The sequence below is a fragment of the Notechis scutatus genome, chromosome 5, assembly GCF_049901735.1.
Source record: "Notechis scutatus isolate UNSWTSFEM ecotype Mainland chromosome 5, rNotScu1.2, whole genome shotgun sequence".
Classification (NCBI taxonomy): Eukaryota; Metazoa; Chordata; class Lepidosauria; order Squamata; family Elapidae; genus Notechis; species Notechis scutatus.
This window is the reverse complement of record NC_142013.1, coordinates 43,205,239-43,222,331: the sequence shown is the minus strand read 5'-3', so window position 1 is coordinate 43,222,331 and position 17,093 is coordinate 43,205,239. Positions and strand designations below refer to the sequence as shown.

The 17,093-nt window shown below is 36.2% G+C and overlaps 1 protein-coding gene across 2 annotated transcripts in view; it reads right to left on the bottom strand.

Annotated features, from left to right (window-relative positions):
* Positions 1 to 14,930, bottom strand: part of GBE1 (1,4-alpha-glucan branching enzyme 1) — a 134,217-nt gene extending 119,287 nt beyond the window's left edge. For both annotated transcript variants that reach the window (XM_026664094.2, XM_026664095.2), the window contains exon 1: positions 14,400 to 14,930. In XM_026664094.2, the coding sequence (XP_026519879.1) occupies positions 14,400 to 14,491 (92 nt within the window). In that variant the 5' untranslated portion in view covers positions 14,492 to 14,930. The remainder of the gene's footprint in view (positions 1 to 14,399) is intronic.
* Between the last annotated feature and the right edge of the window lie 2,163 nt (positions 14,931 to 17,093).

The following is a 17,093-nucleotide window of genomic DNA, read 5'->3' as shown; positions in this document are numbered from 1 at the left end:
ATATGTGGGTATGAAGAGGCATGGAGACAGTCTTCAAGAAGATAGTCAATTGTCATTATGTAAATAAACAACAGCCTGGAAAAATGAGCATGTTGAAAAAAACATTGAAATTTCCCTTTCTTGATTCTCTTTTGTATAAGCAAGGAAAGGAGAGACAATGTCAGGGTTCCAAGATTCTGTTACTAAGCTCTAGTCTAGAATAAGTAGAATTCCAATATTTCTTGCTGTATCTTTTTCCTGGCATGATCTATTCAAAGGGCTGACAGATAATTTTGTTATATTTTGAAATACGAATTTATTTTACTGCTATTTAGTATTTATAAATAACAAAACTGTGAGAATTAAGGTACAGTAAATGGCACAAATAAAGCAAATCTAATGCCCAGAGTCACCTTATAGGGGAGATGGCTAGCATTTCCCCCCCAGATTTCGTTCTATTGTAATTTGTTGATTTATTTGATTCTTTTTGTCAGTTTTGTTTTTGTTTTTTGTTTTGTTTTAAATATGGTTTTACATTGTGTAAGCTGCCTCGAGTCGCCATGGGCAAATAGGTGGCAATATAAATTAAATAAATAACGGAATTAATTAATTAATTTATAGCTTAGATTATGTAGCAACAAAACAAAGCAATTAAAAATATTCAGAGAGGAAGAATCAAACCTAGGAAACAAATAAACCTGAATGGTTTGATCCAACCTTCGTGTAAGCACATATGGTATTTCAATTGCACCTTTTTCTGTACTGGAAGACTGTTAAGCCACTCATGCCCTGGTCTCCTCATAATTGGATTACTGTAATGTGCTCCACATGGATCTGCTCTTTGAAGCCTATTCAGAACATACAGTTGATCTCAAATGCAGTGATGGGAATTGTACTTTATGCTAATGTGATCCCACTTCTTCATATATTGCACTAGTTGCCAGTTGGCTTTCGGGTATAATTCAAGGTACTAGTACCTTTAAAGATCTTGACAGCATAGTCTGTGGCTATCTGAGGAATCAATTACCTCCAATTGTTTCTGCCCATCAAACAAGAATATTCATTCCAGTTCCTCACCAACAATAATCTTACAGGAGCCAGGACTATTATTTTGCAATATCTGTCACCTGGAATGATATATCCATAAAGATTTGTTCCCACCATGATGACACTTCAAAAGCTACTTAAAAACATGGTTGTTTTTCCAGGCTTTGGCAGGTTTTTCCAGGCTTTGGCAGGTTTTTTGTTTTAACTTTAAGAATGGTTATTTATTCTTCTATTCAGCTGTGTCTTTTTTTATAAGTATTGATTAAATGAATTGAATTGAAAGAGGTAGAGATTTTAGACAGCGATGCTAACCAAGGAGAGAATAGAAAAACAGCACAGAGCAAATTTCACAACACTGCAAATATCACAGATTACACAACAATGACCCTAGTATGAAATACAAAAAGGAGAATCGGTCTCATTAAATCTGTCCTTCAGAAAAATCAGAAAGCAAGCATATTTTTGATAAATTACTATAATGTTGTAACCAGTCAGTCACAGAAAACACTTACTAGGGTTTATATTACTAAGAAAGCAAAATACAGTAATGTCATTTTGCAAGGATATTTCCTCTATTAGAACAATAATAAAATAATAACAAGCATGAAATTTTTCATTTTGCTTTTGAACCAGTTGCCTTGGTTATCATTTATCTCCGACATAGACATATACTTTTCATCTCAACTATATACATTTAAAATGAAACAATTTTATTTTAAAGAGCATTTCCATTGTTAAGGGGCTCATCAAGTTAAATGTGATTAACGGTGACTACACAGACAAATAATTGCTATGTCCAGTAAACCAAATATAGTAATCTATATTTCTCTACAACACTTAAGCACTGATAAATAACATCTAGAGGAAATAGAAAGTGATGACTCATTCAAGCATGTGGTTATTTGTACAAATTGCACAAGTTTACACTGGGTTTTATATTTATGCATATTGTATATTCCCAAATCTAGCAAGCCTGAATAGGCACAGCCAATCTAAAGTCATTTTCACAGCCAGCCCTAAAATTAGGAACTGAAACACTAAAGAACAGTACTGGCTATTCTAGTCAACTCAACAGGAAACATGATCAACGTTTTCAAAAGCTGTTGTGAGATCTAAGACGATGAACGTAGCTATATTCTTCCCTCTTTAAAAAAAAACTGTGCAATTAATTTCTCAGGACTGAAACTTGATTACAATAGATCCAAATTATTCATATCATTCACACATAAGGCTATTTGGGAAAAAAGATTAATCATTTCTTTGAAGGCAGGAAGATATTTGTAATGAGACAAATAATTCACAATATAATAAAACCAGAGAATGATGTGCTATTACAAACTAACAACTCGTGTTAAATAAGAGATACAGAATGAAAGAAATCAGAAGGTAGTATTGATATATACAAATAAGTTTTACAAATTTTATACTAAGTTTATTTATGGAACTATTTTTAAAACTTCATGTATTTTTGGTCTTACAACATGACAGATCACATTTCCTGTTTTCCACAACTGTGCAAAAAAAAAAATCAGCTCATAATGAAGGAAGCTTCTGGGACACAAACAGATTTTTAAAAATGTAAAAATTAATTTCATGAGTTTGGGACTATAGTGTACCTTTTTTTTCTTTATAAGAGGGGTCCCCAACCTCCTGTCCATGGACTGGGCCACGGCCTGTTGGGAACCAAGCCATGTAAGTGGTGGGCAAGCACACAAAGCTTTATTTGTACATGCATGGGATCTAGGCTGTGTGCGTGAAACTATCCTATCCCACCACAGCCGCTACTCCCATCAGTCCGTGGAGCCAGAAAGGCTGGAGACTGCAGTTTTAAGGATAACTACTCTAAGGATAACTTACAGTAAAAACATGCTATACTTTTTTCTTTTGCTATGGTAGTTGAAAACATGCCTCATTCTGCTCACTTCATAACAAAATCACACCATATCTAGTGATGATTGCTTCTTTATTTCATTCCTATTATTTCCAGTAGGAAGTAGGAGTTGGTTTACTTTCAACTTTTTTCCCCCACTGGTTTTCCGATTTCAAGTTTGAGATGCAAACCTGAACATTAGTTTTTTTCTAAAGTTAAATGAGAATTCAATTTTATAATTTAATGGTAGAGTTTTTCAGAAAGTTGTTCTAAACATATATTTTTTTTAATAAAGTTTTATTTGGGTTTTCACACATACAAAATACAAGTAAAACATCTTTTTTGAAAATAGCATGGTCCCGGGTTAAACTTCTATAGACACAAAACTCAATTTCATGCTCTTTTTTGTGTTCTATTCCATATCTTATACTATTCTACATTTTCTATATAGTTTTCCCCCTCTTTTAATTTTCTCAATTTTATTTTGATTATCTCATCTCAATTCAAATCATTATGTTTATACTTTTGTCTGTTCTGTTTCAATTTCATATTATCTTTTCTCATTAAACAAATTTTCTCCTGTAATTACTAATTGGAGTATGACACCTTTATATCTTTTAATTACATCTATTCAACTCTTATTTAAACTTCAATATATACCTTAAGGTTATGACCTTCAATATAATACATAATACATAACTTCCAATCGAATTCTGCTTGGTACATTCTTATAATACACACTATATTCTTTTTTTAAAAAAGATTATAAATATATGTAATTATAAACCTTCATTCCATTCCAATTCAGTTCTATCATTAATAATCATTAAAATCAACATCTTTAACACTTCTTTTCAATTAAATATCATACTTCCTTAAAGACACATATAATCTCCATAATTAATTTTTCCCTTATTTCTCTTCACGTTTTGTAAATCATTAAATATTCATTTTGTTACATTTATTTATTGACAAGCATTCCACTGAATTACGATAGCTATTTTATCAAACATTTTAATCATACATTGTTTCATATTTTCTAAAATTATTTGTTTCTAATATAACAATACTATCTTATGTACCTTTGCAGAATCCCTTTTTTGATTAAATTTTCACCCATTATCTCTAAATAGGTCCTGTTTCTCTATATTTTGTTTCTGTCCTTTATAACTTCTTTTCCTTTCTTTCTTCCCTCTCATCTTCTCCCTCCCCTTTTTACCCCCTTGTCTCTCTATTTCTAATTCTCTCTTCTGCATTTCCCTCTTCTGTTGTTTTCTGATTTTATACTTATTTTTCACTGTTGTTGGTTTTTTTTTTTTTTTTGGAGTTGTTTTTCCCTATCTTAAACTTTCCATTCTCTTTCCCCCTTTCCTTTTTCCCCCCATCTAAGATTACTTGTTCATTAAAGATGGCTTCTTCTTTGTTGCAATCTTCTTCTTCTGCAGGCATTTCTTGTTGTTTCTCATAATTCCAAATCTCCATTTCTAAAAACTGAAATACGGAGCCAAAAGAACTTCTCCCTTCTTGTGCACCTTCTTTGTACTTTTTAAGTTCCATTTTCAGTTTTTCTAAAAGTGGAGCCATTTTAAACAGTTTTAAACAACCACCCAATTGATTTTAGTCATTCAAATACAGTAACAAAAAATCCAGAAATCATCAAGTAATCCAAATAGTCCCAAGTTATTTCTTCTTATTTCTTTTTCCACTTTCTCTTCCTGGGGTTTTTGTTGCGATATTTCAGTTAAAATGTATCTTTTGGAAGTCTTGTTGAGATTTTGCTGTAAGTTCTTTTTAATTCCAGGCAGTCTCCTCCCTTCCAGATCCTGCCCTTTTATTCTTTTTCTCTCCTTTCCTGTTTTCAAAAGCTTTTGATTATCCAGAAATCTTTATTATCCCTTTGACTTTTTATTTTCAACATTAAATGCCTATTAATGTCAAAGTGGATTTTTTTCCAATTTCTTGCTTAACTCTCTTATCTTTTTTTTTTTAACAAATTTTATTAATTTGACATACAAAACATAAATACACAAAAACACAAAACATAAAAACATAAAAAATATCTTTTCTGAAAGTTGCTTGGTCCCGGGTTAAAACTCTTGGTACAGACACAAATTCAAATTCATGTTCATTTTACATACCATTTCATATCTTATTAACATTTTCAATTTTCTATATAGCTTCTCCTCTCTTTTAAATTTTCTCAATTTTATTTTATTTATCTCCTCTCAATTCAAATCATAATATTTATTATTCTTTGTCTGTTCTATTTCCAGCTATCCATTTATCTTTATTCTTTGAAAAAAAACTTCTCCTATACACTAAATGGAGTATGATGCCTTTATCTCTTTCCCCTATCTTTATAATACTTAATATAAAACAGATAACTTTCATTGGGATTCTGTCTGGTACATTCTAAAATTATACTATATTATCAAAACCAATACAAATCTATTCATTAATATTGATACTCATTTATATCTTAGACATTTAACACATTACTTTTCAGTTAAATCACATACTTTTATGGGAGCACCTATTTTCCATAGTTATTCCCTCCCCCACATCACATATTATAGCTCATTATTTCATTACAATGTTCCTCCTTCTTCTACTTCAAATCTCTCATTTCACAAAAAGTTTCACTATGATAACATAGTCTAATCATTAATATTAACAATCATTTATATCTTAAACATTTTACTCATTTCAATTAAATATCATGCCTTTGTGGGAACACTTATGCTTTCCAAAATTATTTCGCCCCCCCCACATGACATATCTTAAATCATATTTCATTACAGTACTCCCCTTTTTCTTAACAAAAATTTCACTAGGTTGTACTAAATATTTTATCACATTTTAAATTACATATTATTTCCAATTTTCTATGGTTATTTCTAAATACAAATATAAAAATGCAATCTTATGTACCTTTCTAGAATCCCTTTTTCAATGAAATTTATCCATTATCTCTAAAAAACTTTTGCTTCTTCACATCTTGCTCCCCACCATTAAGGCTTCTCATCCCTTCCTTTCTCCCTTGCTTCTTCTTCTCCTTGTCCTCTTTACCCCCTTGTCTCTCCGCCTCCCTTTTGTTCTGCTTTCCGCCTTTCTGTTGTTTCCTAACATAACATCCCCTTTTCACCTTATTCTTCTCTTTTTGGGTTGTTTTTCCAGATCTTAAAGTCTTCTTTTCCTTTTTCTCTTTCTTTTTCCTTTCTCCGACCAAAGTTATTTGTTCATCAAAGATGGCTTCTTCTTTGTCCCCACCATCCTGTTGCTCATTCAGCTTTACATAAGTATAAACCGCCATTTCTAAGAATTGAAAAAGAGTGCCAAGGACATCTTTTCCTTCTTGCTTTTCTTTTTCATATTTTTGATATACAAGTTTCAGTCCATCCACAAGTGATGCCATTGTGTAGAGAAAAAGTTTTTCCAAACAACCACCCAAGTGCTTTTAATCAGAAATAATTCTCAAAAGTTCCAAGATCACCAAACAATCCAAACAAGCTGTTTCTTTTAAATACCTTCTCCTTCTTCACTTTCTCTTTCTGGGGTTAAAGTTTAATCACAAAATTCCCTTTAAAATATATCTTTTAGAAGCCTTATTGATGTTTAGTAACTCTTTAAAGTTCTAGGCAATCTTCTCCTTATTTTCAAACTTTGCTCCAATTTTTTTTTTCTCTCCCTTCCCACTCACAGCCAAAAAGCTTTTTCCCATCCGCTGTCACGTTAGGAAGGAGAGTGAAATGAAAAAAAAAACTTTCCCTTTTAGGATATTCGCAGCTTGTAACTCTCACAAGAAACAATGTATACTTAGCAGCCTTCAAGATTCCAGGTCACTTGCTCTTGCTTTGTCCCAGTTGAAAACAGCTTTCATATTTCTTCTAGCTTTCTCCCTCCTGCACCTGTTTGTCCGGCTGCAGATTTCTTTGTGGCGGTCATTGCTGACCACCGTTCCTCCACCTTGGGAAAAGGGGGTTTTGCCGGCTGGGGAGGGGGTCTGCGACACCCCCAAGCCCCTGTCCGGATCCCCCCTGTCTTCAGCTGCCTCTATGGGGCAGCTATATCCCCCAGATCCAAACGGATCGGGGGAACCTTGGCGGCGAACGCAGCAGGGATCGCGCAGTATCGCGAATCCCTGCTGCCGCCGAAACCTTGCAAACTGGAAGTCGCCTTTAACTCTCTTATCTGTCAGTATAGGAAAAGGAGAAAAAAAAACCAAATCTTTTCTCTCTCCTTCGCAGCTTAAAAATCTTCTTAGGGAAAAATGTTATTGTTTTTTTTAATAGTTTCAATTCCAGGGTACCTTATTTGTTGCTTTTGCTGTTTGACCTGGTTAACCAAAACTTTCTCTTCTTATCTTCCTCCTGCACATTCTTTTCCGGTCAAGTTCTTCTTTGTGGTGGCCATTTCTGACCACCGCTACAACCGCCTTCGGGAAAGGGAGTAATGGCCAGCTGGGGAGGAGAGATGCAGCTCTCCTCAACCCTGCAGGCAGTCTCCCCCTTCTTCACCACCTCTACGGGGTGGCTTAGCCCCAAAACCAGCCGGCTCGGGGCGCTCCAGTGGCGAGCACAGATCGAAGCCTCGCAGAGACGAGGTTTCAGTCTGTTGCCGAAGAATCTCAAAACGGAAGTCAATTCTAAACGTATTTTCTAATAACCACCAGTACCATATATAATAAAAACAGGTAAGTCAAAAGTGATACTGCTTATGTTTTGATTTTTTAACTCAGATCTATAGTCTTTTTGTTGAATGTCTTGTTACAGCTCTTAATTCAAAATGTCCTCTTTCCAAATTGCAGTCACTTTCTCCATTTCGTTTCTTCTTTTTATTTATTCATTTTCTTCTTGCTCTTTTACTCCACACACAGTTCCACTTACAGATCTTAAGATCTTCCTTATTTTGTTGTCACAATTATCTATTAATATTTGTCAAATTAAAGTTTCTTTTTCCTAGTCCTTTCCTCCGATCTTTCAATGAGTCAAAAGTTATTTTCCGAATCCTACACTCTTAACTGTTCTTTCGTTTTCCCTATACCACTTAACCACCTTCCCTTCTTTCTCTTTCTTTCACCAAATCTCAAATAAACAGACAATATACTTTTATGATTCACTCCTCAACTCTCAAAGCAAGTGTTATTGCCTCACCCTTTGTCTCCTTGAGTTTCATGATTCCATTAGTGAGCATAAACCTCTGCCATTTTTCTTGTCAGTGCTCCTGTCAAAAGTTCCACCGCTTCTCCACACTGTTCAGTTCGGAGCTTCAATCTTCCTTCATAATATACACCAATATTCTGGAAATCTTCTTTAAATGCGCCTTTCCACTGCTCAGCCTGCTTTTTCCCTCTCTTTGCTTCTTTTAGTTGGCTGGGCTGCTGCGTCTCTGGTTCCGATCATTATGGTCGTCACGACCTCCCTCTTCTGCTGTTGGTTTTTGGCGGTTTCTTCTTCCAGTCTCCGGGGATTGCGGCACCTCCCCAAGACCTCCACACCTTCCCCTTTCTTCTGCCTACCCCTCCAGGGTCTGGCACACTCCTAGAAGCCACCAACCAGCAAAACTTGGAATCTTTCAGAGTGACGATCTGCTCCTCAGCTCCGCACTGACACAGCACCCAACCGGAAGCCGTGTTTTGACTTTTTAATTACAAGATACATTTTAAATACATTTTAAAATCAATAGTTGAAATAGTTAACATTAAAACCCTATTCAAAAATATTTAGTAGTCTTTTTAAACATTAATAAAAATGTTAGGCTCCTTAATTCTGCAGTGTATTCAAAAAGCTAAGATTATAACATGGAAAGCTGCATTGCTACCAAATAACCTCTCAGAAACTATATGTGAACGTTCTCAAATGTTCTCAAAAAGCATGAAGGTTTATACTGAGGTCAGTGTTATCTCAAACAATTTCAACGTAAGCTATGCAGCATTTTAAGAATAACACCCAACAAGCTGAAATGGACTGGGTCTTTTTGTTCTTCTGTTACCATCTTAGCTGGATATCAGTCCAAAGATTTTAGACTAGAAACAAAGAAACTTCCCCATGTACAGCCCATTAATATAATTGAGACTGGAGGTTATCATATCCATTAATACTTTAAGATTATCTTCAGGAAGTCAGTTGTATATTAACCCACAGAAAGACTCCTGCTTGTTGCCTCATACTGGGAAATCAGATTTTAGTTCAGAAGCATTCACAAACAATATACCTGCTCCTTCATGGACAGTATGATCCAATTCGGAATAGACAGAACTATCACTCTCTGAAATAATAATCCTCTCTACCCCTCATCCCCATGGAGTACTTCTATCCTGTCTGGATTCAGTTCAATTTACTATTCCTCTTATCCATTACTGAATAAAGTCATGTATTCATTCATTTCCTGAAAATGTAATAAGAAAATAAAATTTGGTGTCTTCAGTATACTGATAGCATGCAGGTACAAATCTCCTGATAATCTCTAGCAGTTTTATGTATACTAAAAAGGATTGGAAAACAAACTATATACCATTGAATTGACCTGTTTTAAGGAATACCTATCTCCAAAGAGACACCATATGACAGCAGCCCTCAACCTTTTGGGCACCAAGCACTGCTTCTATGGAGAAAGGATTTTTCCTCAGACCAGAGGGGGCATGATTTCGTGTGATGCCTGCATCTCGCAGATGGGGCTTCACTTGTTGGTGCGGACCAGTTTCTGGCATGCCACAGACTGCTGCCAGTCCACAGACTAGGAGTTGGGGACCCCTTTCATATGAAACCTAAGAGTATGAATACTATGTCTTGTGTGCTCATATATCTTTCCCAATTTAGAACTAAGCATTGCCCACTATTCGGAGTGATAAAGAAGAACCAATAGAACCTCTCCAAGAACAGAAGTCCTTCAGCTGATTTAGAGTTGACAAATGGGATGTTCACTTGAAGGCCACACAACCTGCAGTCTAAGTAGCGGAGGAATGGGGAACAGATATAAAATTGCAGATAAATTTCTCTTATCTCCTCCTTCAGCATTTCTTGCTACAGCTCCTTCTTTCTGTGATATCCTTAGACAAATAACTGGAAAATACCATTTTAATTATCTGCTAACTTCAGCTACCCAAAGGAGCAAGCTACAAATATACTTTGTAAATAAATGAATCTCGCTTAGTCTAGTGCTGACAGAAATTAAGACAAATTCTTTCAGTAATGGGTTTAAACATGCTGCCACCTACTTTTGCAAAATATAGCATCCAAATTTGCTACTAAAATATCTTTGATATTAACAATGGGAAACTGTAATGAACTATGTCTAAAAAGATCACACTAGGGAAGGAAAAAGCATATTCTTAGAGTTATTCTCATTTAAGACAAATGTTTAAATTACACGTCTTGTTTCTGAGAAGCTACAAGATTTTTATCTTTTTTCTAAAAGATTAGCACATAATCTTCTTTGAAAAATGTCCTTCTTTGAAGTATATGGCCCTTTTTTAACTTAACTCCCCTACAATACTATTTCCTTCAAAGAGGCAATTTTTATTACTCCACTACTCCAAAATATATCCCTTCTAATACTTGATTTAAAAAAAAATAAAAGGGAATTAAAGATATTAATGGGAATCAAGTTTAAATCTGAAAATCAACTCAATCTGTCACTGTCAATAATCCAGTAATTAGAATATTTTGTCACGTTATTTTATTTACCATTTACATACTGGCTATAAACTTTAAAACAGTGATCCCCAACCTTTTTGACGCCGCGGCCCGGTACCGGCATCAGCTGGGCGCCGCGGCCCGGTACCGGCATCAGCTGGGCACCGCCATCTTTTTTTGATGAAAAAGTGCTTCCGGTGAGCTTTCTACCCGGAAAAGCTCACCGGAAGCACTTTTTCATGAAAAAGATGGCGGCGCCAGCAAGCCGCGCCCGGTAGGGAGTTGTTCCGCGGATCGGGACCGGTCCGCTGGACCGGTGGTTGGGGACCCCTGCTTTAAAAGATGCAAAATTCCAATACATCTAGATGCCAAATTAGAGAAAGCTGCCTCAATTGCATTCCGAACTACATAATCAAAAAAGTTTTACATATAGATTTATCCATCATTTGTTCAGAGGAAATAATCACCACATATCACATTATAGAAAACCTATATTTATAAGACGAAACTAAGCACATTTTCAGACAGAATGATGTCATGTATTAAGACTTCCAAGTCCCCTATTATCTACAATCTATATCAGGGGTGTCAAACTCACCGCCGGTGGACCAGATACGTCCAGTGCTGGCCCCGCCCAGTTTAGCCAAGAGGGAAAAAGTCCCACTACATCATGTGACACTGCCGTGATTTGTCATCCCCGATCAATATTATATTATCATCAATATTTATCCATTTTTATAATCTTATTCTCTGGCAAAAGTCTATACTATAATCTTTTACAAAGAGCCAGAGATCATATTCTAGAAAATATTAGTTTAAAGAAATTTCCAAAAGAACTGTGAATATAAACTTGGGTTCAATTTGTTTTAAAGTAGCACATAAAACAAGAATTTAATATGTATTATTCCTTAACTGATAAGCAGCCTTCCATTCTTGATTTTTAAGAAGATTCATCCCTTGCACTAGCTCCAGATTTCGTGATGAAATTAAGAGACAGAAAACCCCAATACTATGTTAGTAAAAACATCAAGTGTCAGGTGCAAAAGAGCAGGTCCACAACAAAGCCCAATTAAATTGATATATTGCTAAACAGCCCGAAGGTCCAATTAAACTGATTTTTTACTAAACAGCCTATGAAGATGAATTTTCTCAATTAACAATTAGCACATTGTTAAAGCAACATAAGGAATCACAAAATTCAAAAGATAGGGATTCTAGATTGATCCCTCATTAAACTCTGTTCACGGGTTTGCCACTCCTCCTCCTTCATCAGGGGTGTCAAACTGGAGACCTGCAGGTAGGATGCATCATGTGCAGACCACGTCCACCCCAGCTCCATGAAAGGAAAAACATTACGTGACGGCAACAAGATGCCACAAGTTTGACACGTGTTCTACATCAATTTACAAATTAGATAGCCATAATTATATTAATCAAACCCAATCTAAGCAACATACTTGTGATTTAATTGCAGAAAATTGGGTTACTAGAAATATCCATGATTTATTCAATACTGTACTGTATGTCTAACATGTTTATCAAAATAGCAGCTTCCTTCATTTTCTAAATTTTTAGTTATGTATCTGAAGTTTAATTCAGGAACTGTACTCCAAAGCAGTGGTTGCCAACCAGTGGCCCAGGGACCACTGGTGGTCCATGAGAAAATTTTGGTGGTCCACAGAGAAAGCACCTCCCAAAGCAATTAATCCAGGCTGTGCGGGAACACAAGGCTGTGCCCACCACATGGCCCACCGGAACACAAGGCTTGCATTGCTTGCTAGCAAACAACACGAGGTAGAGAGGAGAGGGGGGAAAGGGCAGAGGGGGGGAACTTACCCCACTCATCCCACGCACCTGGCCTGGCCACCGGGCTGCTTCTTTCCACTTCTTTCTTCTTCTACTTTTGGCTGTAGCAGCAGAAGCAGCAAAAGTCTTTTTTTCTCTCTCCCAAACTCTGCCAGAAATGAGTCTTTGGGACCCTGCAAAGTGTCCTGCTCCAAGAGGCTGCACCATTCTGGTGGAATTTGGGGGAGAGAAAGAAAGAGTTCTGCTGATTCTGCTGCTTTCCTTGCATGAAGCCAAAAGTCTCTCTCTCTCTCCCCGAGAACGGAACTAGAGACAGTATTGTGCGATCCCAAATAAAGAATGATTGATCAGTAGGAAAACAGGGTGGGGAATTTTCCTGCAGACTTTTTTGGGGATTTTTCCCAGGGTCTCTGGTCCGCGGGATTTAAAATTATGAGTTTGGTGGTCCCTGAGGTCCAAAAGGTTGGTTATCCCTGCTCCAGATAAAGGTTAGCTATACTTCCTAGCATATCTAATAAGTGACCACAATGTATTTGCTATTTTAAGTTGTAACCCAGCAAACTCTCAAAGATTCATATTTATTAGTAGGATCTTGAGTTTCTGAACCAGAAGCATTAGAAGATCTTAGGCCAATTGAATTGATACAGCTCTGAGTTCTTAAAACAGTTTATTAAATGATACAAAATAATTTTCTGAGTCTGTCAGCAAACTACACATTCCTAATAGTGGAATACTAACAGTTGTTGGTTTGAAAAGTAATCCTCTAGAGGAGACTACAATGCACATAATACTGTCAGCATATTTGATATGAAACTGTACTTATGGTATACTAGCCAAAAGGGGCCAAAACTCATCAGTCATTACTGACAGCGTGCTGCATGTAGTATAAGTACAATAATCTATACTTTATCTTATTAAAAAGTATTATTGTGCAAGCCCTGAATAACTAAAGTCAAAATTGATAATAGAAACCAGTATCTAATAATTCTTCTATGGCATATGAAAGATTTTGACCTGAAATATAAAATTATCCTCACAGCAGTCTAATACTGAGGTGAGATACACATGGTCTGTTAGGATGTTGTTGAAAGAAGTGGAAATTAGGATGGGCTTGGCCAATTTCATTATATGAAAATATACTAAGTAGTTTGGTCATATAAGGACTAAATTGCAAAATATATGAAAAAAAGTTTGAATTTAGAATAAAACTATTTGGAGTAGTGTTGGCAAAATCCTGAAATGGGAAATTTAAAGAAAAGGCAAGCTATGAAGCAGAGAATGTATATCTTAGTAACAATGATTTGTAAGGGCACAAAAGTATAGGAAGGATATTGAACAGTACTTGTAAGGCAGCGTAAGCTGTTAGCATTTTTTCATTTATCACATCTTTAATTTTGTTGGTTTATGTTTAGTTATTCCTTTTCTGGTTTTTATGTACCATTACTTGCCCTCAAAGGAAGGGTAAATAATGGACACGTATGTACAGGGTGCCTCAATATGCCCTTGATAATATGTTTTTGGTCTTCTTGCTTTCACCCCCCAAAATTAAATATTCCCATGTTGGTCATTGAACTGTAGACTGTAATACAACTAGTTTTGTTTTGTGCTGTTTTCTTCTAAAATTGCCAGGGAGCCATGAGTCAAAACACATTATTCCACAAGTAACACAACCTATTTCCAGCACATGTGCAACTGTCCACCCTTTGTTAAGGAAATACATTTATTTAGCTAACTGCAGTAAGTTACATACATTATACAGATGGAACAACCTGTTATAAGGATTGGTAAAAAGTTATCTATTCTGGTAGCATACACACAATTAGGTTGCAAATAAGTAGTCTCCTAATTTATAAAATAGAACTAGAATTTACTATGTAACCACAGAGATGTAACAACTATGTAAGAGTACGGTAATCTATTGTTTGTTACTCTTTTGTCTCTACCAATAGACAAAGAAGGGAAAAGTTTCACAATGTGAAAGGGATGGCAGTGTTACAAAGGGTCGTGGGAATGGAGAACAGAACTCCAGCAGAACCACCAACGGACCCAGGTGGTTAAGTTACCTGCGCTGGAAGTCTTGCTCAAAAGGAGTCAAGTAGGGATCTTTCTCCAGCAGTCGCTCCAGTTCAGGCGGAAACGAACTTAGCACAGCCATCTTTGCAACAGTAGTGATACTTGATTAAAAGAGGTCATCTGCAACGTCGTCGTCGTCCCCCCCCCCTTCGGGCCAAGACTAAGATAGGCTAAGCCAAAGAAGTGGGCTGGCAGTGCCCCACTCCTCCCTCTTTTCTAGTGGAGCTAAACAGATGCTCTCCAGAAAGGGAAGGCAGGACAGGGCCGTCCCGGGTAATCACCCGCCCCCTACGACGTCGCTGGGATGATGCGGCAATTGGCACGTGGAACGTGGAAATCTGCAGCACTGACGCCAGTCCCCACGTATGACTCACGCTGACTTCTCGTTGCGCCAAGAGCCGCCTCGCCTGAAACTAACGGAGCTCCGCTCTGCAGCCTTTGACGCATTTAACGAGTCAAATGTCCAACAGCCCAGGCGCGTCACCAAAGCAACATTGTATGGGGAGAATCTCTAACCAGTCACGTGTTGAGATCCCGGAACGCGGAAGTGCTGCGGGAGGGCTTGAAGAAAGCGTTCAGAGTTAGCGGTCGGGATGTGCGATTTGCTAGGAAGTGCGCAAACGCAGTCGGGGATTTGAAGCTGCTGCCCACGAAAGGGCAGTGGCTTTCTTAATGTCTTGAAAATTGTGAGCCGGGTGGCAAACTGCAAAGAATGCAATTTGGATAACGTGAGAATAACTAAGGAAAATTGGTGTAGTTAAAGTCTTTGCTGTGTTAAAGCCGTATAAAGACGGGTGAATAATATTGTTTAGTTAGACGTAAACTTAATTTATTTCTGTAGGATGTTTTTGGAGAGTATGTTTGTGTCTGTTTTAAATTTAAGTTGTATGCAGTATACTATCAAAACATTAACATGGAGATAGATTTGTTATTGTTACTATTCTATCTAACCAATGCGACTCATTTGTTTTTCCCACGTTCTCTAAAACCATTGGTTACACTGTTAAAAAATAATGAAAGTTATAAAACTCCTTAGAGTTTTAGCTATTATTAATTTCTAAAGTGCCTTATGACATCAGATAATCTGGTATCATAAAATCTAATATATTACCAGAAAAATCAAAAGCTAATTGCAACTAATCATTACCTTATGCAAATTTCAAAAAGTAAAATTAGGACTAAATATAGTGATTTCCAGGGTGAAATTGAATTATCCAAGAGAGTAAGCTGGGACAAGGACTTATTACAGAATATTTGTTTTAACCAGAATTTAACATGTCAAATTGCAGGGGATACAGCCAAGTTCCAAGTGAGAGAAAGTATTTGCTATTGATTAAAAAACATGATGAATGACCTTCATAAAATTAGATCCAAAATAAAAATATTGTCTTTGTGGTATATATTTCCAATGTAAAAAGTTAGCACTCACCTGTCTCCTAAAAGAATTGAATATTCTAGGAAATATTAAAAAGGCAGAATATTATATTTCTCTGGATGAGCAAAGGAGAAACATATTTTTAAAGACAAAACAGTTCCCTGCAGCTCCTTGCCTCCAGCAGATATTTGTTGCACATTAAGACATGACCCCACCTTTGGATTAAGACATGACCCCTCAAGACATAATAGGATTAGCCCTCTACCCATCTAACAACAGGGCTCACTGCATTGTGAAATCACCTGGGGACATTATACCACCCAGCACAGTTCAACCAGACTTATCTCAGACAAATTCCTATAGCAATCAATAGGATACATGCCCTTACACAGGAACAGGAAGCTCCAAGAGAGGGTATAAGTATCTCTCTTCCCCACTCCATGCGGTAAGCTATGCAGAATCACACATGCTTGGTGGTTCTGCTTCTCCATTAAACCATCCTTCCAAGCAGCTCCCATGTTTCCAGTGTCTTTCTTCCCTCTTGGAACTGAACCCAGATGAACATTTCTTCCAATACCAGCATAGTGTGAGGATGTACATTGAAGAGGTGATATTAGCAAATCATTTAATATATGCCTTTGTTCTAAAGTCAATCATAATTTCATTAATTATATGGATCCCACAATATATTTGTTTGTGTCAAAGTATGTAAACTTTTGCTTTCAATAACTGGTGTGCCTGCTCTTGAGCATTCAAACAGTACTTTATTGTAAATTTCCAACATTGATGGGCCCAGAATATCTTGTAAATGTTTATAAAATTCTGCTGGCAGCTCATCCGGTCCTGGTGTTTTATTATTCTTTTGTCTCTTAATTGCTTCTGACAGTTCCATTGATATCCATTCATTTAACATAGCTTTCACTGTTTCCGGTATTTTAGGTAAAACTCTTTTTTCCAAATACTGTTTAATTCCTTCTTCTGGAACCTTCTCCTGCTCATACAGTTTTTCATAATAATCTTGAATTATTATTTGTTTGTCCTGGTTTTGATGATATAAAGTTCCTTTCTCATCTACTAATCTATGTATCAATTTCTTTTCTTTCTCTATTTCAGTTTATATGCCAGTCATTTTCCAGGTTTATTCGCATTTTTGAAACAATTTTGTTTTTCATTTTTAATTTTTTGAACCAATTCTTCCTCATCTAACAAATTCAGTTTGTGTTTTATTAATTTTATTTGATTTTTAAAAATCAATTTGTTGTGATTCTTTCTGTAATTCTATTTTTAATCTTTTATGTTGTTGTTCTAC